At 46.4% G+C, this 22,882-nt stretch overlaps 1 protein-coding gene across 1 annotated transcript; it reads left to right on the forward strand.

Moving 5' to 3' along the window:
- The first annotated feature begins 4,750 nt into the window (after positions 1-4,750).
- LOC146205388 (uncharacterized) lies at positions 4,751-16,623 on the forward strand. Its single transcript, XM_084607126.1, has 2 exons — positions 4,751-4,830; positions 16,398-16,623. The coding sequence occupies exons 1-2, from the start codon at positions 4,751-4,753 to the stop codon at positions 16,621-16,623; spliced, it is 306 nt and encodes a 101-aa protein (XP_084463252.1).
- Positions 16,624-22,882: the final 6,259 nt, after the last annotated feature.

Here is a 22,882-nt window from a genome sequence, read left to right on the forward strand (position 1 = left end):
AACGCATCGTAAACGGTGAAGGAATAAGGGAAAAACAAAGCAGCTCGTTATGTTCACTAAAAAGCGCCAGCTATCGCATAAATGCTCCTTTCATTAATCCGGAAGTGAGCAGATACTGCGCTATGGTCTTTGTTGTCTTCTAACTGGAAAATTGTGCTGAAGCGTGCGTACCGCTGGCACAAAGAAGACGATGAAGGCCTTGCAAAAAGCGCCAAACACGGCCAGCCATTTTCTGACTGCGCAGCATTTCCGTGCCAGGCGGGTCTGCATTTCACCACGCTCATCGTTTGCAAATGAACGAGCTATCCCTCGAAGCGTGCCGCTGGGGATGAAATGACTGGGTAAGTGTGTGTACAGCCTCCTCATCTTTTGCACGTGTTGTCGTTTGTACGCCGCGTCTAAGCTGACACTTCCATTCATCAGTGTTTCGTTTGACGGAGCAAGTCTGAATAAATAGCACCTCGCACAGTTCAGCATATCCTGTTCTGGTGAACGCTGCTGGAGGATGCACTTTATCTCCTAAAGTTCATCGAAGCACTGTGCGTAAAAAGCGCACATAAAACGTGCTATGCACTCTCATTTGCGGGATGCTGTACTTGCTGGTAACGATAGCAGATTAGCGCAGACTCTCTTACTCCTTCCCTCATCTTTCTTTCTGTCTTTCTTTCGTAACGAAAAGGTCTCTTTCTTTCGTTCTTTCTCGGCTGGTGTGCCGCTGATACTGCAAGTGTCACACATCAGAATTTTCGATTTCCTGAACTGAGCCCGGACGCTAGCACAAAATGACTCCGTAATATGCGAGAATTAATGCACTCCGCACTTTGGAGTAGGAAATCTACAGCGTGTTCTCGAGATTTCGCCTAAAGTTAGCCGACCGAAGCGCAGATATTGTTTTTTTTAATCGCCGCAAAAGGCTCAAAAGAGGCAAAAGCAGCCGAAATCGTACAGTAACGAGGCTGTCTCTTCGTTTCGTCTAAGACTTAGACAAAGTTCTGCTTTGGCCACTTCTGGAACGAACGGTTTATGCTCTCCTTCCATGCGGAGAAAGCAGACGAGCGCACCACCTCTGAATGTACATAAACAAGGCTTCACCACGATGCCGCGCTGTGGTGCTAGTAGAACACGCTCGCGCACTGCAGGTCGTTACGCTTGAGCCTGCGACAAGTTACTAAGCTGCAAGCATTGCAGTATTAGTACGCAGATCTATATAAATGTAAGTTTTTCTTTTTTCCTTTTCAGATACTGTTGCACTCTGATTTGGCTGGGGCTCGCAGTTGGGTCAGCCCGCGGTTATGAACACACCGCCTCGGAAGGTAAAAATGTTTTCCCGCGCTTTCATTTTCTCGTGAGCGATGCAACGCAAGCATATAATTGTTCCTCCTTGTTGCCAGTGTTCGCAAACGCCATCGGTTCAGTGTGGCAGAAACTAGCACGTGCATCAAGGCTGGTGACTAACCTTCCGAAAAACTTCGCAATTTATTACGTTACTGTGCGCTGCCATGTGGCAGGAATCACGCTATGACATGATGTTTACGCACGGCAAGACATATCCGGTCATTTATCTTCTCTGACCGCCTCGTGCTTCTTTTCTTTTTTTAATGGAGTCTGTGCACCATATATCATATCCTAGAAGAGAGAGAGAAAAAAAAGTGATAAACTTGAAGGTATCTGCGGTCAAAAAAAAAAAAGGAAGATATAAAGAACTGAAATCAACGCATGAAATTACACGAAATTGGAATTACGCGCATATGAGGTGAACTCCGCGAAAAAGTCATTAAAGGAAGTGCTTCAAGAAAAGTGCACCGTGCTGCTACTTATATGGTGTAAAATGATCACCTTTTCAGTGTGAGAGACGAGCAAGCAGCCACGTTGGGCCACATGTGGTGGGAGACGCAGGAAACGCTTCAAAGGGTCGAAATCTCGACGCATAGAGCCTTCTTTGGGTCGGATCGGGGGACAATGAAGAGTGGCACCTGTGTTCGGCATGGAATTGTCCCTGCTGAATGCAGACAGCTGCAAGTCGTGGGAATATTTCTGGCAGCCGCCATTCTAATTTTAAAGTTCACATGCACATAAGTAGTTGAAGTGCTTTAATGAATGGTGAGGTCGTAATGATGAGCAATCGCTTAGTAACAAAAATTGAGATTACCGCTTAAATAGGTCCTTTTGAGGCTTCATAATGTGAGAAAAATTTTGTATGTGACAGAATAATAATAATTAAGATCTGAATACACTCTGCATTTCAGGTTGGTTGCAGATAAAATTTGTTATAATTAAGGTTTTTGAGCATAATGTACTGCCGCATCTGAACGTACGGCTTCCAGGACTTGCCACGCACGGAGGTATACGTTTGTAATGCGCAGCGTTTGAACTTCACCGCCGCAAGGTCACATGTGTACCCTGCGTGTCTTGCACAAGACGGCCTTCGTCAAGCGACAAGCTCTGCTCGGTGTAGCGAAGTTCTAAGCGCCTTTTAAAAACCATGCTTCTTTTAAGCGCTAGCGGATTAAATTATGAAGATTTTGGACTCTGCGCATAGCAATAATTCCCCGTTTCGCTCTCTCTCTCTCTCTCTCTCACACACACACACACACACACACACACACACACACACACACACACACACACACACACACACACACACACACACACACACACACACACACACACACACACACACACACACACACACACACACACACACACACACACACACACACACACACACACACACACACACACACACACACACACACACACACACACACACACACACACACACACACACACACACACACACGCACGCACGCACGCACATACACATACACACACACGCGCGCGCACATGCTCACTCACTCACTCACTCACTCACTCACTCACTCACTCACTCACTCACTCACTCACTCACTCACTCACTCACTCACTCACTCACTCACTCACTCACTCACTCACTCACTCACTCACTCACTCACTCACTCACTCACTCACTCACTCACTCACTCACTCACTCACTCACTACACTTTGCAGGCGTGAGGCCCGGCCCTCTAACCGTTCAAGGAAATGGCACCGGGCAGGAGCTTGAACACGGCGGAGTGGAGCGGGGCTCGGTGATGCGGGCAGTACAACGTTGGTTCCAGGACAGCTTGGAAAAGTACAGGCTCCGCTTCACCTCCACTACCGTCAGTAGGGAGCCTACCACGGAGTCGAGCGCGCACACGCACGTGCCGCTGCGGTTCACTCGAGGTGAGCTGCACTGGCGCTTCTTAGATACTGATCTTTGCAGAAGAATGGCGCAATATAACCCACGAAAAACGACCAGGCGGTCAAGTTAGATTTCTGAACATTGAAGTCTCTATAGAATTTCGTTATAAATGCGTAAGTATTAAGTGGGTATGTTTTCAAGGTCGTGTCACCAGAGTTTTTGGCAGGATTACGTTCGAACGAAACGAGTGAAAAGAAAACTAATGGTTGCACTGACGATGAAAACTCTCGCTGGGAAAAAAGTTTGGTGCATGCAGAGTAATTAGTTAATTAATTAGGGCTAACCAAGTCAGTCGGACGTCGAAATGGCGAAGCGGGTAATGTCGACGCCCAAGGGGAGTCACTTGGTACCGAACTTCCATAGGGTGTTACGTCATAGTGTGACGTCACAAAACGGAAGCCTCTTCTTCCGTGTCTCTTCTGCTTTCTTCCAGAAAGAATGCTCGCGCATTCCCCCATTGCTGGTGCAGCAGTGATCTGAAACGTTTTTTTTCTTAATTGCGCGCATTTCGAACAAGGGCCAGGCTTCTGAACTAAAATAAAAAGTTTAGAAGAGGGAAATTATGTTGGCACCTCGATTAAGAAGCTCATTAATCAATTACGAGACGAAATTATTGCGGCATAGGCCGGATTGTCTGCATCTTGCCGTAGCCTACTAGAACACGGTGGAACCATAATTCCTTCGCTTTTTGCCGCTACTCTGCTAAGCGCTCTGGTTTCATCATCCATGGCTCATTTAGGCTTCACAGCCGCTTTAGATGGGTAAAAGAAACCGCCGAGTATTCTTGGAGATTCGCACTTTCTTATTTCGGTTAGGAATAAACGGCGGCGTAAAATGCGACGGTTAGGGTGTTGTTGCGTCGTAGCGCACCCTGTGAGAAACCTAGCTCACACCAGAAACAGGGGCCAAATAGGCTGACACCCATCCCAATGTTTATCCCGCACTAGTAAAAGCCACAATATCCGGCGCCGCCCCCGGGACCAGGCCCTTCCGCGCGATGGATCCAACGACGCTGCTCGAAAGTAAGCGCGAAAGGAGCGAGGCCGAATCGCTCCGGTAACGGCCATAAAACTCGGCGCTATTGGTCCCAAGCGCCGCAGAAAAAAAGAAAAATAGCACCGCACACCCGTTCACTTTCGGCCGGCCGTCGTCAGCCCCAGTGGAGACGGCCGTCGTCCACGCGCGAGTGATGCAGTCGGCGGGAAGCAGAGCACGACAGGCGCCAGCGCGGAAGTTGCAAGCGCTTCCGGGCACTGCCCGCATCGACGAGCGACTTTCGAACAGCATCTTCGCCGAGGCCTGAGCGATGCGGCCCCAGCTCTGCCACGGGTAATGGCCAGAGACGGTCACGGCGAGGCACTCGATTGGCCGGCGGGACTTTAATTAAGTAGACGCTCGTCGATTGCGGCGGAAGGCCGGAGCCTAATCCGGCGCACGGGGCAGCGAGTGTTTACGGAGGGCGTCTCATTACAGATCCGGTCTGCAACATGAGTGCCTTCCTGAAGCAAGCGAGAGTGTGCTGGAAGGCTGCAGCCGTCTATTCGGACAAGCCGGACGGCATTTGTGCGTAAGTGTACACCAAGTGGGATGCTCCGTAATCGATCGATAGGCCGAGTCGCTATTGCCGCTGAGACTCTGGTAACGGCTCGTAGAAGCAGCGGAAAATGACTACGGCACTCGGACCGGAGGCAGGCGAAAGAGACGGGCGTGCCCACCGGTCTTCGATTTACTCTACTCCCCATGGAAATGTTGTCAAGCACAGGCCTATGTTATGAAAACACTGCAGGCTGAAGAAGCGGAAACTGTTACAAAATGTTTTTTTTTTTTTTTTTTTTTTTTTTTTTTTTTTTTTTTAGTCTCAGCTTGTATGTTTGTCGAAATACAACCAAGTAAGTTGGACTTTGATGAAGAAACCGACAGTGATGATGACAGCGCGAGGGCCCCTTGGCCAGAGAACGCCATGACTGACAAGTTCGGACTGCCTGAGGCTGGTTCGAAGGCCCATTATCTGAAGCATTTCGCCCCGGGAAAAGCCGTTCTCCACAAGGAGAAGGAAAGAAGCTGACCATGTAACACAAAAGAATGCACGAATGAGCGCAATAATAAAGTGAAACACCACGAGATGGAGCACTACAGAGGTCTATTTGGAACAGAGATTCTTCGCATTGTATGCTATTTACTTGCCAAATGTACAGAAGTCACTCCCGTGCTATTATGTGCTGTCGATACACCGCTTGTCATTGTTGCGAATGTTCTCAATTTAAACTTCAAAATGACTTGCGGTTAAGTTAACATTAACCATCGTTTTATGACAACGTTGAAACTTGTATGCATGACAGAACAATTTCACATATACAGCACAGCTTTGGTTATTCTGTCTTTCCGCCTCAACCAAGTCTCACTCCTAGCAAACATATCTAGAATGAATGTGGCTAAAACCAAATATACAGTATTTCGTTTCCATGTCAAACTTCTGAGCCCACATATATATAAAGACTCGCCTTATTGTGTTTTTTGTCCGTCCTGTTAGGATGACCCCACCCCAACTATAGCTCAACCGTGTCCAGCCTTGTTTCTAAAGGGAATTACTGAAACCTTTGCTCTCTTCCCGGTCAGCTACTTTGCGCGCTTATCATTGCATGCCATCAGTAGACCCTGACCTTGATAGCGAAGCCGACGACTGATGTTGCAACAATAGCTATTAGAGTGTGAGAATATTTGGAATTTTCAAACAGCGAATCGAATATTCTCCTACTCGAACGAACCGAAACTGATCGAAATCAGTCGAATATGTTACAAACTTTTCGATTGTTTGGCGCTAGGTTCGAACGAGAATCGTATTATTATTATTTATTTTTGACGGCTGTTCTAAAAACAGGGCTCACGCCTACACCGCGATTAGTCCTACTGCAATCTGCATGCTCGGGATGTTGAGGCGGTTATTGAGATCCTTTATCGAAATGATGGGTTCAATGCTGTGACGTGTACATTTATTTGTGTGGCGGCGCTCGCAATGCTCACACATGACTTCTGAAAAAATTAGAGGGTCTCTTAGATGTCTCTTAAGAGGAGAGCGACGAAAGCCTACCCTTCCCCTCCTATCATTTGCCTCTCATTGTTTGCCTTTTATCGGCGTTCGTTGCAGTGCTACATATAATTGGTTTACAGGAAAGGAAAGGCGCAGTATCTGTCACACTTTCTCCGACAAGGTTGCGTGTGGATGGTACGCCATCATTCCTGTCGCGTGGCGTTCCTTGGCGCGCGTTCAAATGTGGGATTGCAGATGGCAGGAACACTAGACAAGATGAGACTCCTGGTTGGTCGCTTCGAATTTGGCGGCTGGTGACGTCCCTTCTCTGTTGACCAATCAGGTGCGCCGCTTGCGCGGACAGCTTTTGTCGACGACAGTATGAGCAATTAAAGGCTTTCGCCTTAATACTTGACGACGCGACGGGACTGAGGCGAGCCAAGCAATTAAGCCTCTCACTGATGCCCGATAGTTCATGCGCGGCTGTCGCCCATCTGATGTTTTGAGCTGTGGCTCTAGCGCATTTTCTTTCATCAGCAATAACAAAAGGTAATTTTCCGTATACGTATAACTTGACGGCTAGAGAGTTATTAAGCTGACTCCGTGTTGAGACCCTCTAATAGAGACTATATGATGCGTCTCTTGGAAGCTGCTAGCGTTAAATAAGCTATATCACCGTATACCGCACTGCCGCTGCTGGCGCTTCAGTGTTTCGGACGATTGCTGCTTTCGTACGAATATTCACACAAGTAGCGAATATTTCTACAAATACTCCGATTCTTACTGTATTCGGTTCGATCACTATTCGGATCTTATTTGATTCGGTTGCTGGCCACGCTGTTTATTTTCGATTCGAGAGCGAAGCTACAGTGATCGTATTCGATTAGGTGTGGAAAAAATACTATTCGCACTTCTTTAGCTATTAGCTGTGACGTCACAAAATGGCCTTTTCTGTATATGATTCCAAGAAACAATGTGTAAAAGGATCTTAATGTATAATACGCTTACTGTTTACGACCACCTTGTATAGCATATTATGATAGGCACATACAGCGAACTGCAAAGACATGTAAACGCATTCAGCTAGACAGCACTATGCGCTGGTTGTTTCTCCGAATAGCACAAGCTTCTCATGTAGTCTGACATGCTGCCGCATGCGCTCAGTTTGTTTGCTGACACTGTCGTTAAAGCTACAGAGCCTAGGCAAAACTGCATTCAGAAATCACTCCTCAAACACCGTAGCAAGGAAACGATAAAGCATGGCGCACTGTTGAAGAGGTCGACGCAGATTGGCTTCATTCAAGTGCACACGGCTCCGGCGTCCGCGAGCGCGACCTGTGCGTGTACACACGGTTTTGGTCATCTGTTACTGTGCACAGTTCGCTTATCGTGCCGTGTGAGGACTGTCTCCAGCGTAAACATTTGTATCGTTTAAACGGCAGTATTTGCGAAGGAATGTAGCCTGTGTGCCAGCATGCCGGACTTATACGAGTAGCTTGCACGATTAGAAGAAGCACCTGCAAATAGTGAGCCTTCTCTTTTTTTTTTTTTTTCCTAGTGATAATCAGACTTCATAACGCACATTCACCGGTTCGTATTAAAAATAGATTGGCTTCGAAACGACGCAGCATACTTTGTCAAAGATCTTAAAATCACTCGTCAATGTTTAATAATGGTGTTCCGACACACACACACACACACAAAAAATATATATATTTGCGAAAGTTTTGCTTATAGGTGTTTTAATGGGCCACGCTCCCTGTTCCACCTTTGCAATAACGTTTTATACTTTAAAGACCTGTTCTAGGATGTTCATGGTTTCTCTTCACCAAGGGACAACATTATTAACGCACTGTGAAATCAGAAAACAGATTTGAAAAAAAAAAAAAAATGTTTCCATGTATATTCTAATGGGAGCTAAGACTAATTTTCTCCTCCAGTCGGCCCATCTGGGTGACAGCAGCGCTACCGCATCTTGCTTACGTCACAGATCGGTGTTTGTCTATAACTTAGTGGTGGCCCAGATATTAGAAGCAGCGCAGACAGGAACAAAGGGTTTTAGTGTACGTCCGTCGTTACTACTTTTAAGCTGAGGTTCCAAATTAAAAATATAATTAAATGAGAGTTGTGCGTCGCGAGCACTCGTCACCTTTAGACTCTGACGCTAACACATGCTACCTGGATTCGCCCGCTCTAGCTTATTATTGCTCTAATCGGTATAAGCCTTTTGAAGGTTTTCACCACCCAAACCGCTTGCACATCAAATAAACTTGGGGTGTGTTCTATCACATCATTCCTTCTTGGCGCAGCGTCGTATCGGTGCAAGCGTATTGCGAACACTTAAGTGCTGTTAAACACAGAAGCTGGTTATCTTCTGCACCTTTAATTTTCATCACCATGTTTCGCGTTTCCTAATGCGTGCGAATCTATAAGCAGCAAAATACTTTCCGCGTGTGGATTTCATTGGAAGATATAATATAAAATAAAGTTGTTATGCGCATACTGAGGTACTTGTGTGCATTAACTTGCTCCACGAGCCAAAATTAATCCTTGCGTGCTGTCCACGTAACGCATGAGAAATTTAGAGCACACGTGCGTCCTATGCGCATTTCACTGCCTTTGAAAGGCGGTCGCTGCGGCAGAGAATAGAGACTGCAGCCTTGCACTCGACAGCGGAGACACCTTTGATTGCCAGAAACCTGTTCAAAGCAAAGCGAGAATAACTGGGAAAAACTGACCGCGCTTACTACCAACCAGCAATTACTAGCGACGGCGGTGCACCATAGACGCGAAATAAATGCCGGGCTCTAACCACCGAAATCGACAAGGCGCGTACAGGCCTTCCAATTACGTCCGTTTTCCTTACAATGCATGGTTCGCCTCAGTGGTGCCCCACGTTTTATCTTAAACTGCGGCGTACTGGAGACCTTATTATGGCCATATCGAAGGTCGACTGTCTCAGATAGAGCACTGCAAATTCACGCATAAACTTCACGAGTGTGCTTTTCTGAACGAGGCCGTACTTGTTGGCTTTTTTTGTTTTTACTCAAATGATTCCGGTCGGTCATAAATGGCGTTCTGAGTAGGTGTCTTGACGCTCTAGAAAAAAAAAAAAAAAGAAAAACACCACTCTAATGCGATAGCGCTAAATGCCCCGTTCTCCAGAAAATCCGGTGTAGTCGATGTTTTCGGCGAGGCGAGAGAGAGAGAGAGAGAAAAGGTAGTGTTCTAACGTAGTTAAACCGAGCAGTAATAGCGAAGGAGTTTGCGTAAAGATGGAAGTCTGGATGGAGAAGACGACGCGCAGAGGCGCGAGAATGCGTTGCAGTCTGTACGGGGGGCAATCGGTTTCGTGCTCGCTTAATACGACAAAGTCCTGGGTTTGAAGCAGCTCCACTCTTAGCTTCCTAAAATTATTATTAACGTGAATGCGCTACAAGTGGACATACAAGCGTTAGACGAGTTTGCTGGGCTCTATCCGACGTTTAACCTGGATGAAGCAATGATACCGTGTAAAAAAAAGAAAAAGATGTTTGAATTACCCGCGCGGGACACGTGGTCTGTGACGACATGATTTGCCGGGTCAAATAGAAGTCAGGCACAAGCGAGATCGTTGTCCGGCTTTGGTGGTCGTGCGAGTACTTTCGAACAAAAATCACGGGCATACCTTTGACAGGTGGCAGTTGGCAGGTGGCATGGCCAGGCACTGATTGGTCGGCGGGATGCATGACGTCATGAGACCCCATGACGTGGAAAAGATTGGAATCGAGCCCTCCGACACCCTTGCATCCCCAGTCAGACACGCCACTGCTACATAGACCACGCAGGCGCGTTCGTATATACGGTAAAGCGGGCTTTTTATCTATGTCGGGTATGGTATTTCACACAATGTTGTAATTCACAATGAAATGCTAATAAGCATGTGTGATCAATGCTAATGAGTACGTGTAAGGCACAGATGAAGGGAATAGTCATTACGCGGGTTACGTGAAAAGGATCCAGAAGACGGGAACCCGTTAACGCAGTCGCATTATGCCCTTAAGAGCGGAGCTTAGGTGTCCTCCGAATCGTACGTTGAAATGCTCAATTCTTCCACACCACAAGGTTTTCTCATTGTCGTCCTGATTATCGTTCGTCGCGCTAGATAGACTCTCTTGTCCTTCTTAAAGTTAGGACTGGCTTATTTCTACTTATTCGAGGTCTTGGTTCTCGCTCTTTAAGCAAACAACGTGAGCTGAGAATTATAAACGCGAGACAGGATCAAGGTTTATAAACTTACAGACATGAAACTGATGTTTAGTCAGTCTAATTTCTTGAGGCGCAAAAAAAAATAAAAGCCCATTTATACCAAATTTGCTTGATTGATAACTACTTGTTCGGTTATTGGACTCATTCGCCTTTACGTGAGCTATGTTGAAAACGATGATAAGCGGGCATGATAGCGATTGTACGTAGTGGAAAGGCGACAACCAAAACAAATACAGTGAAGCTGCAAGAAATCAATACTTTGTTTCAAAAGAGCTATTGCCATGTTTGCACGCCATCTAACCAATTCAGACGACATTTTTTGCTTCCACTGAAAATATATTTTTCCACCTAAATCTTATATCCAGTCCAAAATAATGGAGGCTAAATTTTTGCAAGGGTGTGCAATATTTTGTACAAAGCGTCGTGATTGACGCAACCAGCAACATAGAAATACCGCGACTTATCACGTAAAAACCCGAAGGGTGTTGGAAGCAACTTTTATCCCAAAATGCGCATTACACTTAGGAAGGAACTGTCATTGTTTACCGCTGCGTAACCATGTTTGATTGCTGCTGTCAACACTTATTTTCATTACTAGGTATGTATGTAATCTTCGGAATGGGTACAGACCCCTGTCAAGCCGACTGTTTCTCGGCTTTTCGTCTGTGCTATCTACGTCATGCAATGAATGTGAAATAATTTTGATTTGATTAGATTTTAATAGCAAAAAAATATTACTGCTTTTTGGAGAATATGCATGCGCAAAAATGGCCGAAGACGTGTTAGCCCGCTCGCTGCTCCGTGAAATATTACTTACTGCTTTCGCTGCGCACCATAAAAAAAGCGCCTTATTTTCGACTAGAATGAAGTGAAATTCAATGAACCAAAGAAATCACTGCTAAATGCGGCACGCTTGCCGAAAAACCTTCGATCGGGCTCGGTTCGTGCACAATTGCTTACATATCGTGTCAAGGGGTTAATGCTGTAGTACTTCTTTGCAATTTATAGACCAGAATCTTTTACCCTCACGCACAGGCTGTCGATGCACTCCACCACCACTACACCAGGCGCCATCTATCAGCGCGCGCAGCCCATGGACTCCCGGTCGCTCGGGCGCCGCGCGTTGAACGCATGTTTGTGTTGAAGTGTTCTTCCATTCCGCCGTTAACGCGCTCTACCGTCTATATATGTAAGCAGGGTTTAAAGTCAAGAAAGTCTGAGGGAGGGGGTCTGGGACCCTGAGACACCTCTGCGTAGAATCTATAGAACTGCAGGAATACGAAGAGGCTGCCATCTTTTTTTCTTGTCAATCACTGGTTGTGAGAACATTTCATCTCTGTTTCAGCACTTTCACAGTAAGTTTTAATATGACCCAATAACATATTTTCTAAAGCCCCAATAGGAGAAAAATATTTTCTTCCTTTAATATAAAACGATGTGCTAAGCAGACCACCAGCCGCATTCTCTCTCCCGCTCTATTTTTATTTCCCTTTCCACCTGCTCTCAAATCACTAGAGACCCCCCTCCGATGGAGCCAAACATTAGGCACTGTATGTGGGTGTGTGTCGGGCATTGTTACTTACACTTTCCCTGTACGAGAGAGCACCACAGATATTTGACGGTCATTGACGCGATATTAGAGGGCAGTCGAACAGGCAGGTTACGAACTAAATATCATTTATAAGCAGGTTGATGATATGCTGTCTTCTAAGCGTGATAAATGCGTGTCTCTTTTATTCAACTGTTGACGCTTGGTGCATCACAATGTACTACATTTATCAATCTTAATCAGTGGTGTAGTGGTATGCAAGAGGCAGCTGGATCCGGGCTATAGCTGTGGAATGAAGGTTGTTCGCTCGAAGCGCGTGTTTTTACGCGATATCGTATTGGGCTCGTGTTGCCGGAAAGCCGGCGCCGCGCCATAATTTGAGAAGAAGGTGTCAGAAGCGTGTCGGAAACATTATAGAGGCTTTGTATGGCGCGTATGTGCTACTGATGTACGCGGGGTCGTTAAGTAATTGTTGAATGGTTTGGTTTGGTTTGTGGGGTTTAACGTCCCAAAACAACTCGGGCTATGAGGGACGCCGTAGTGGAGGGCTCCGGAAAGTTCTACCACCTGGGGTTCTCTAACGTGCACTGACATCGCACAGCGCACGGGCGCCTTGCTTTTCACCTCCATCGAAAAGCGGCCGCCGAGGCCGTGGTTCGATCCCGCGTCATTGGGCGCAGCAGTCGAGCGCCGTAACCACTGCGTCACCTCTGCGGATGCGATAATACGGATAAGGGTGGATTATATCAGGTCAAATATCATCAATCTGGAGGAAAGGGGCATAAGACGAAATATAATGAATTAAGTGGGATTAATTCGGACTAAAATAAACCGGGATTAAATTTGATTAGAGTGATTAAAAGGTTTATAGTGAATTAAAGCGGAATATAGTAGATTTAGTGTGAATGAGGTTGAATGTAGTGGGATAAAAAGGATTATAATGAATTAAGTTGGATTAGAGTAGATTAAGCTGTATTGAGGGTGATTGGGGTAAATTGAGAAAATATTGGTTTGGGTTTATGATGTTTAACGTCCCGAAGCGACTCAGGATAAATAACAAGGAAAGAGGAAGAAAGTAGGAATTAATGTGGCCCCGTAGTAAGCAGATGAGGCGAGAGGACGCACACTTTTGCATCAACTCTTATACCGGAGTTTCAGCGTCCCCGCAATTTTTGCTCACCAGTGATTTGTTTTAGGTATCAATGTGCCTGGCTTCCTACCGTTGTAGCATTGAACATGCTTCGTATACGCGTGTAAGCATGATCTCTAGCTATTCAAATTGTTATCCTCGTATGTGACAGGAAAGTATAGGCATGGCAAATGGTTGGATATAGTACCGTCTTGCCGTTGGCAAATTTGCTTGAGTCGTAGCAGAATACACACGACGTCTTTAGATGCTATGACACTGGTCTAAAGAGCCACGTGATGCTATCACAAATGCTAATTGCTTCCGGATAAAATATACTTATCTTGTAGCAAAGATCACGAAGTATGCCCCTCAGTTAATAATTATTCCAAATTTAATAAAGAGAGGGAAAATTGTGTTTCGGACTGCCGCGGTGGCTTAGCGGCTATGGCACTCTGCTGCTGAGCCAGAACTCACGAGTTCGATACCGGCCGCGGCGGCCAGTTTTCGATGAAAGCGAAAAGCATGGCTCTCGTGTACTGTGCGATATCAGTGCGGACGATACGTCACATCTCCAGTACGACATCCTTCGCAACGGATATCGGTTTTAAATATCATACTTCATGAATATACAATACCATAATTTCGTTTTTACGTGCTGGCAATCACCACTTCGCTAATCATGTCTTGGCATGCCCAGTAATGTGTCCCCCCAGGCTTTGAAAAGGTATATCATGCACGCAGGTGCAGTACGTTGCTAACCGCTAGGTTTACTAAGCACAAAAGGAAGGGTTCTAAGGAAGAATTTTAGCCAAGCCGCGTTTATAAATAGAGCACTCTAAAGCTTGTCTTCTGTTAGCTCTGACACTGAGCTGAGATCACAAATATTATTTTTTAATGTGACGGCACACCACCTCCCTCACTGGCGACAACGTTGCCCGATGTGCGAGGTTGGTTACGGACCAGGAGGGAAGGACGAGCGCATTAGAACTGGAATTGCATTCTAGAGAAGGGCGTCGTCAAGACGGCACCGTTAGCTCAAACGCGTGCTGAACGCCGACACAAACAGCAGAAAGGATGAACTACGTTTCATGTCTAACGCATCGACGTTATGTCTAGGTTAATGCGAAAATCTTGCTGGAGCTCACCCGAGGTGCGAAAATATGCTCGGAAATATTTTGCAGCGCGCGAAGACCAGTAAATCGCGACTATCATAAATGGCGCGGCAGCCGAGCTACCGGAGCCCCGCAGATCCCAAAGAAACGCCCGCACGGCGGGGCGCTAATCTACAGAAAATGGCCTCACGCTAGAACGACTCTGGATTAACGCTTAGCGTTCGTGTAACAACATGTCATGTGGTATAGGCCTCGTCGATATCATCGAAGATTCGCCGCAAGGCATTCCGCGATAGAGCACGCGGCGGTACTAAAAGATGCAGCATAGACGTACCTTGCATTCACCGCCTTGACCGTCAGAGTAGCGTGCAACTTGAAGGTGTCTTATTATTAGAAAAAAAAAAAAAGAGAAAACACGGACAAAACTGTACGAGAGTTGCTCTAAATTTCGGGTCATCGAAGAAGTTCAAGACTCGGCGTTCTTTTAAGTATACTTTGCGCAACAAGGAGCAATTTATGTTTTGTTGTGTAAGGCTACACATGATAGTTAACGGGGACGATTAGGGGGAATGCTTATGGACAAAAATATTCGTTCGACCTCCGGTCTAATTTAAGGATAATAATTAAAAAGGCACGTATGACAATCCCGCGTGTGTGGTGTGCTGTCATGATCAATGCTGCATTTGAAGCCCTGATTTGGTGCCCCTGCTTCTCCGTACATTGAAGTCATGGAGTAATATTGACGACCATTGAGTAAAATGTTTCATATCTCTATCCCAAGCCACTGTTGGTATATACGACTTTTCGAAAAAGTATTGCCGTAGAAGCATAGTTATCGGGACAAGGTTTCAGAAACGGTCCTGCATGGGTGCTTCCGGGGCCTCGACATGTGGAGAAGGAACGTGACAAGGTTCTATATATATATAATGTAAGAATGTCACACAACTTTCCGGTTGTCTTATTTTATATCGGGAAAGTTGCGAGACATCCTTATTGAATCGCCCTGGCCCATTAGTAAAAAAGAGAACTATATATAGAACTATATATAGAACTATATATAGAACTATATATAGAACTATAGAACTATAAGCTTTGCGGGCAAGCATCAAATGAAGATCGGACTTCTGCCTGCTGATAAGCCTGTCGGCTGGTGACGAGAGTAACGGAGACGACAGATCGTTAGCATGCAGTCATTGCTGGCTGCCTGTTAGGGGTAAAAGAAATGCGCTGAAGGCAACCTTGCTCTGCGCCTGCGTAGCCATACGCCCGACGCTGGACGTTTGTGGAGTCTGGATATACATATGCGACCGAGGCGACATTATTATACCGCTCAATTCACCGATTTTACCGCTCGGAAGTGGCTTCGTCTCCAAACTCCCAAGGAGTACTGCTTGATAGCGAACACCTGTTCATTTGTAGCAAACACATGCGATTCCGTATTGGTGCTTTGACAGCAATAAAGGAGAGGTAATAAAATGAGTGAAAATTCTGAAAAAGGCTTATGGCGTATTGAGTGCCAGTGGATTCAAGTTTCGCGGCTCTAGAGACTCATCGCCAACGCGGATGTCATATAATTTGCTCCAGATACACACGGAAGGTGTGAATGACAGCGGCGAGGAGATCTTTTTGAGCTGTAAGGGCTTTGCTATAGAGGCAACCAAGGCCTTTCCCACACTGCGTGTCTCCTTGCCTTGGGCCGTGGTTTAGTGCAGGTCCCGTCAAAGTATGTTAGCCCGAGATGTTTACTTCTAGCCCTTTAGCGGGGTTTCCTATAGCACACCTGGCAGTCCGAAGCTTGGGGAGGTTAACGATACGCGAGGCCCTTGTGCTTTCAGATATAGCCACCGAGGTTACGAGATGAAGCACGTTGCAGGACCCAGAAGCAAACCCTTTGAGCTGCATGCTTTTGACAGGGCTGTATGCAAGCTGCATCCCACTGCAATTACATTCGAGTAACTGTAAAGAGTCGCTTGCGGCGGGTTGCTGGCGTATAACTGTACAGCGGGCGACGATGGAAGAATAAATGAGAATGCAAGAAAGTTGAGAGAAAACCCGCGTTTCTTCGCAGGCACAAGGTGGACGCAATGTTTCGTCGCTGCCTGGACCGCGTCATCAAACAGACCAGCTGCGTAGACGACGAACGCGCCCAGCAACGGATCCGCGGAGAACTGGACTCGCAGCGCGCCCAGTGCATCGGGGCTTCCCCGCCACGCGCGGCAGCTTCGCCTTGGTGCTTCGGGACGCCTAGCATGGGCCGCTTCGTTTTCGTCGCTGTCCTGGTGCTGACGCTGTAGACCCCGCCGGTGCCTAAAGAAGCGGCATTCGGGAAGTCACCTCCTGGTGGACGCCTTCCTGTTGGCGTAAATGACTCGGTGCTCGGAAGGTCTGATATGGAGTCGAAGGATCTGCGACATAATAAAGAGATTGTGCGGCGCTCCGAGTATGCTCCTTCGCTAAATAACATCATGATCAACGCGCTGCGCTCTTAGAGGTGGCTAATTGTGTGTAAAATATTTCCTCACTACGATAAACTTCATTACATGAATAGGGTCATAGGAAATGCGAGTGAAGGAAAATGTCGCCTCTCATTGTTGCAGCGTATGATCGGGGACGAATAGCAGCCGGGGTCGGCAAGAAGTGCGCAGTGGTAAGTGAAGACTGCGGCGGAAAGAACAGCGCGTTAATGTAATCAGGCGCCCTTCAAGAATCCGTCATTTAAGCGCGGCACGTGGCAAGGATTAAGCTAGTTCTTCGCTTATTTCGCTAAAAGCTCCATTCAGTGAACTCATTTCGCTGAACGTCGACGAGTAGAACGAAGTTTTTGTATTCTTTGCTGATGGCGGCGCTTTGTGGGGCTCCTTTTACTCTTCGGGTGTAGCGGCTCTGCACTTCTATTCCGTTTAAGCTTTGTTTTGCGGCGGGTGACCCCAAGTGAACGCAATTGTTTGTTTAGAGTGTTCTAGCTAGTGGAAAATAAATTAAAAGCACTTGCAACGTTGTTATCCGCTCTCTCACATTGTTAAAGGGGAAAAAAAATTACAGGGGTTCTTTATTATTATTATTATTGTTACACGAGGACAACGCAGTACCAGATCTTCTGTTTGCGTTTACTTGCTTCTCCTCACATTTTCTTAAATGTTTTGCCATGAGTTTTTTAGCTCAGCTTTGATGGGCGAAATATTTGCCGCACACTTTGCTGATGCCATTCTCAGGCATTTCCGTATATTTGTTTTAGTCATTCTCGTCGTTGTTCTCTTTTGCTGAGGCATTATTAGTCATCAGTAATTTTACAAAGTCATTTTCTTTTAATAAAGTAGTCTTTGCGTGGCACTATCCCTCCGCTCCTAGAGAAGAGGAAAGGGCATTTCATACTCTCCACTTTGCCACAGGCCAGCCGTGTCTTTCATGTACTAATTACGGCATGTGGCCTGTGCAGTGCATCGACATCGGCTTTTTCTCCGGATGGGGCGTCTAATGCCAACGCATAAAAAAAAAAGAAAAAGAAAAATCACAGGGTGCCTACTACTATGTAACGCGAGATTTAGCTACATCTATTGATGTATTTCAATTTTTTTGAGATATGGTGGGGCAAGGAGTTAGAGGATGAAGCGCATATGAGCATGGATATAGAGCACTCAATCCTTTTCCCCGCCGGGGTGGCGCAGTGGTTACGGCGCTCGACTACTGTTCCCAAGTACGCGGGATCGAATCCCGGCCTCGGCGGCCGCTTTTCGATGGAGGCGAAAAGCAAGGCGCCCGTGTGCTGTGCGATGTCAGTGCACGTTAAAGAACCCCAGGTGGTCGAAATTTCCGGAGTCCTCCACTACGGCGTCTCTCATAGCCTGAGTCGCTTTGGGACGTTAAACCCAACAAACCAACCAACCAACTTTTCAGTTTTCCACGTGTACTATATGTTATTCCAGTATCGCTCCTCTCCCGTCCGCATGCTGAGCCGCTCCTGGGCGGCGCGATTTGTGATAGCCATTACTGAGGGAGAGGGCCCCATTCCTTCGCTCTTGCCAAACTTCCTTCGTTAGGAGATGTGCGTGGCTGAACGTATCGAAAATTGATAGTCAAATGCCTCGACAAAGAGCAACCTCTTATCGTTTCGAATAAACGTTGATAGCGGAAAATAACGAAGCCCTAGCGCTTGAGTTAACCTTTTGCTGTATAACATGAATTTTCCCTTTTGGGAGCTTTAGGGGCGACGCACATTTCAACACGAACTGTGTTATCCTTCGTTGACTTTTGATTAAACGTTTTCCCTTCTTAGTAATGCTTTAGAACTTGAGTGCACATTTTATCACCTTATCCTGAGGACATTTCCTTTCTACAATTTTCATTCCTTCTGCACCTCATGGAAAGTCTGGCGACTAGACTAATCCAGACAGAGGACTGTTTTAACTTTCTTTGAATTTATCAATGTATACCGCACCCTAACTTATATATTTTCCTCAAGGAAATATGTTTGGTGGTTATTCTTTGTAATACAGTTGAGATAGACATGTGCAGAGTGGAAAGAACTTTTCAGACCAAAAATTCACTATTCGTCAACCTGAATAAGTAAGAATATCATTAAATTGTGTTGTGGTTGAGGGAGTACAACAAAAGTTAGGCAGGCTTAAGCATGGTTCAACCAGTGGTCGTGCGAAAACAGTTTGACGTCCTGGTTGAAGAGCGCCTTTACCAGGCTTTCGAATACGGTAAGCCTCCAGCTTCGCAGCCCGTCCTTCCGGTGTTTCAAAAGCTCCATGTTGTGCCTCTCAGGTTTTCTCTTCAGTCCTTTTTGTTACTTGGCCGCACCTTCAGGATCCGCAGACCTTCATGATGGTTTTACTTCGTGGTTTATCACTGTAAAGAGGTTCTATGAATGGAGATAAAAAATAAACACACGAGGCGGCGGCCCTTAAAAAAAACAAAACAAAAAACTCTAAGTTAACACTGAAGAAAAAACAACACGTACAACCAAGAAAAGGAAAAGAAACATGCGCAACGAACAAGAAAATAATCTACACAAGAGAAGGAACACTCATGTGTTCGTGTCCTTCAAAGTGGTGGTGCGTCCGGTGGAGTGGCCTGTCGGGGGGTCGGTGGAGTCGCCGTTTTGGGTGCGTCCCAAGCCGACGAGTCGGGTCAACGGCCGCTCTACAGCAGGCCTCTGCGTTGCAGCCTGGATCCGACAGCTACGCGTCTCGTACGTGTACTTCAGATGGCCGGAGCAGCGTCTGGCAGAGACGCGCGGGTACATTGTTTTCGGCTACCCGGCTGGTGGTTACGTCATCACAGCTGCTTGGAAGGTCCGAGTTCAGCTGCGCCTGAGTCCTGTAGCTCAGCCAGACGCGTTTGGAGTCAGGATTGTGTCAGCCCGGGTCTGGAACCCCGGACGTCTGGGACAGAAGCCCAAGCATAGTCACTCGGGGCGCCAGCAGACAGGCGCAGCCGAGAGACTTTATCTGCTCTTGCTCCACGTGGCACTTTCTTGATGCGCCACGCGTTCGTTGCTTGTTCCACGTGTCACTTTGCCCCGTGTTTCTCCCGTTCTTCTCTTCGTCGTCTTCGGCGCCCTACTTGTGTGGCGCTTGAATGACTGAGAGACTGACATGGAGTTTGGCAAAGTCTTGAACGTCTTTATTTCATGGCATAGAATTGGAGATACATACGTCGTTCCTTCACACTTTTGATACAAAAGGGGGAAATGTGACACCACATGAAGGTCCCTAAATGATGTCGTACGAGCAATGACGCTCGAGAAGCAGTATATAGGAAGGGAAACTTACCACAGAGGTACCTGTTGTGTATGCAGTCGTCCCAGTCACCTCTTCATTGTTTCCGCAACGGCTGGCATCACAGCTGTTATGGCAACCAGGCGTGGAGGCATCGCAAATACTTCAGGAGAGGGATGGCTTGATGAGTGATTTCACATTCAAATCACCCGGTATATGATACTCGACAATGTCGCAATTGCTTAGTTTTGGGTAATAAGTTTCGTTTGGGCACTTTCTACCCAAATAGAACTCTATGTAGCTTTTTCAACTAAAATTCAAAATTAGAAGTGGGGAACACTAGTTCGTAAAAATATACCCAGAAACGTCCGCTACGGCTTCGTAGGGGCAAATGAGAAAATAGGGAGGTGAGCCACTGCGCACAACTGCAAGTCAACACACACGCACAAAGGGGGAGAGAGAGGAAGTGGAGGGGAGAGGTCCGCGCTGCCGCATCCGCAATCAGATCTCCCGAAAAGGATGCTTTTGAAAGGGACTCAAGTTGTTCCACTGGCCCCGGTATTGAGACAAATGGGAAGAGCAAAGCGCGGTTTTCTTGAGCGCATAATTATGCGCGCCGACGCCTACGCACTCCTAGATGGTAGTTTTGAATTAGTTCGTATGTGTAGTAAGCCAATTTAATATCATAACTGTATTGGCATAAGTATGGAACTGATTACGTCATTGCATGCAGGAACCTGATGATACAGAAGCGTCCCTGCTCAAGAGCTAGAAGCACGCTTCCCAACATGGCCTTGTTGCGTGCGGTAATGTCGGCTCTATGGGCTGAATGCGATGCTTGTTGCGACACAAAATTCAGGCATCGCCGTTGACGTAAGTGCCTATTTCGTATTAATCGTGAAAAATGTATACGGAGACAATGTCAAATGTGTCAATTTTACTGAAAAAGGGATATGACACGATGACTACTGTAATAACTACAGCCCTACTACAACCATAAGGAAGCAAGCAAACAGGGAAGGAGCCCGCAATCCATGGCGCCCCAGCAATTTACCGCCTTACACTCAAAAGACAATACAATATACAATACTCAATACAATATATTTGTGCTAGTGCATCATATCACAAGAGTGCGCTCTTTTCTGTTTTGTGCAACGTTCCAATGTGAACTTTATCCTAAAACGGAAAGGGTATCGACTTCCGCGATTACAAAACCCATGGTCGGGTCACAGGTCCTAAGCATTAGTAATATAAATTACTCCCCCCCCCCCAAAAAAAAAAAAAAAAAAAAAGATGGCGACATCCGCGCGCCTTGCCCATCCTCTCTGCCAAGACAAGCCGGTAAAGGCCTATTCGTTTTTCCAGCTGCCATTTGTAACATTCTTTGTCGGTTATTTGATATGTGTTACGCTTCCCGCGTGTACTGCCCCGCGTGCGCGCGAGCAACGATTAGCGCTGCCGCCAAAAGTTGGCAAACGTTTAATAGTGCGCCCGAAGATGAAGCCTTTGCAACCTTTGAGTAAAAATCAAGTGTTGCTGTTCAGCCCGTGCGAGGGTATTTTCGGGCGTGAATGTTGCCTTTTTTATTTTTCACGTAATTTCGCGTAAGTAGTTTTCTCACAGATGAGGAGCACTTCGATAATTGTCGCGCAGGTGTATACAGTCAGGTCCCATTGTCATAACTGGGCAAATTTAGATCAGCGTTATACAAGGGTTCGTCTTATGTACCATCTTTTTCTTTGAAAGCATTGAAATATGAGGGGTGCGCATTACATAAAGGTGCGCCTTATACACCGAAAAATACGGCACATGTTTATTCGTGGTCCTGCCCCTTCAGCCAGCGAAAATGTGGCCACTTAGGTAACAAATGGAAGATAAAAAAGAAGAAGAAGACGGCTAAGAAGGAGACGAAGAAGAAGATTTAGCACGCCTCGGTAGGCTTCACCTATCCAGAAACTCATCGCGCTTACTATAAATATCTACTTAGCCGGGTGGGACGGAAGCACGCTTAGTGGCGTTCGCTCACAAGCATATCTTTTTGCCTCTCTCTATGAGATAACTCAGTCAGAAAGAGTAGCTTCTCAAAGAATGATTACTTGTATCAACAGCGCAAAAACCTGCTATATATCCGGCACCCTCAAGAGCGAGTGGTTTCCCAGTATTTACTTCTGTTCCATGAGGACGGGCCGCTGAGCTCTAGTGACTTTAATATCCAAAGAATGAATAGTATTCGGAAGGTGGAAGGGAAAAAAGGCTGCATGGGCAGTGGAGTGGACCTTCTCTAACATCAGGGAGGGGAGAGGGGGGGGGGGGACTTAGTCACTGAGGTATTGCAGATTAAGATGAAGGGACTGAAGTTTGTTATTCCGCAAGTGACCCTTTGGTGCGGGTTTTCAACGGGTGAATGTGAAGCTCGAACGGAACCAGAACTAACTGAGCCGTAAATCAACTAGCGCTGACTGTAGGAGGACAGGCAAGGATTTTCGCTTTCGAGGTTTTTATTGATTGCTTTTAAACGATAAGCTTTCATGAATACTACTATAAACCCAGAAGCTTGTCAATCTGCGGCTAGTTGTTGTTGGGGTCTGGAAACGTGGCACGTACCGACAGGGCATGTGACAACAGTGCCCATTGTACGTCACGCTACACGTTTACAATGCAGTACAGTGACAGAGATTCATCCTTTTCTTTTTCATCTTCAAAGTAATGAGAACTGTTTGCTCAAGTGGCGCTTTCTAAAGATTCCTCGTCTTCGTTCGGGCCCTGCTCGTGCCTTTCGAAATTTGCTTTTGTTTGACGTTCCAGTTGGCTTTTGCCATGCGCTTAATCT

The sequence above is a fragment of the Amblyomma maculatum genome, chromosome 1 (genome assembly GCF_055883805.1).
Source record: "Amblyomma maculatum isolate TAMU_Amacu chromosome 1, ASM5588380v1, whole genome shotgun sequence".
Taxonomy (NCBI): Eukaryota; Metazoa; Arthropoda; class Arachnida; order Ixodida; family Ixodidae; genus Amblyomma; species Amblyomma maculatum.

Excerpts from the sequence above, each read along its gene's own strand:
- LOC146205388 (XM_084607126.1), top strand. The coding sequence starts at position 4,751 with ATGAGTGCCTTCCTGAAGCAAGCGAGAGTGTGCTGGAAGGCTGCAGCC. Across the intron at positions 4,831-16,397 it reads AAGCCGGACGGCATTTGTGC|GCACAAGGTGGACGCAATGT; the intron begins GTAAGTGTACAC and ends GTTTCTTCGCAG.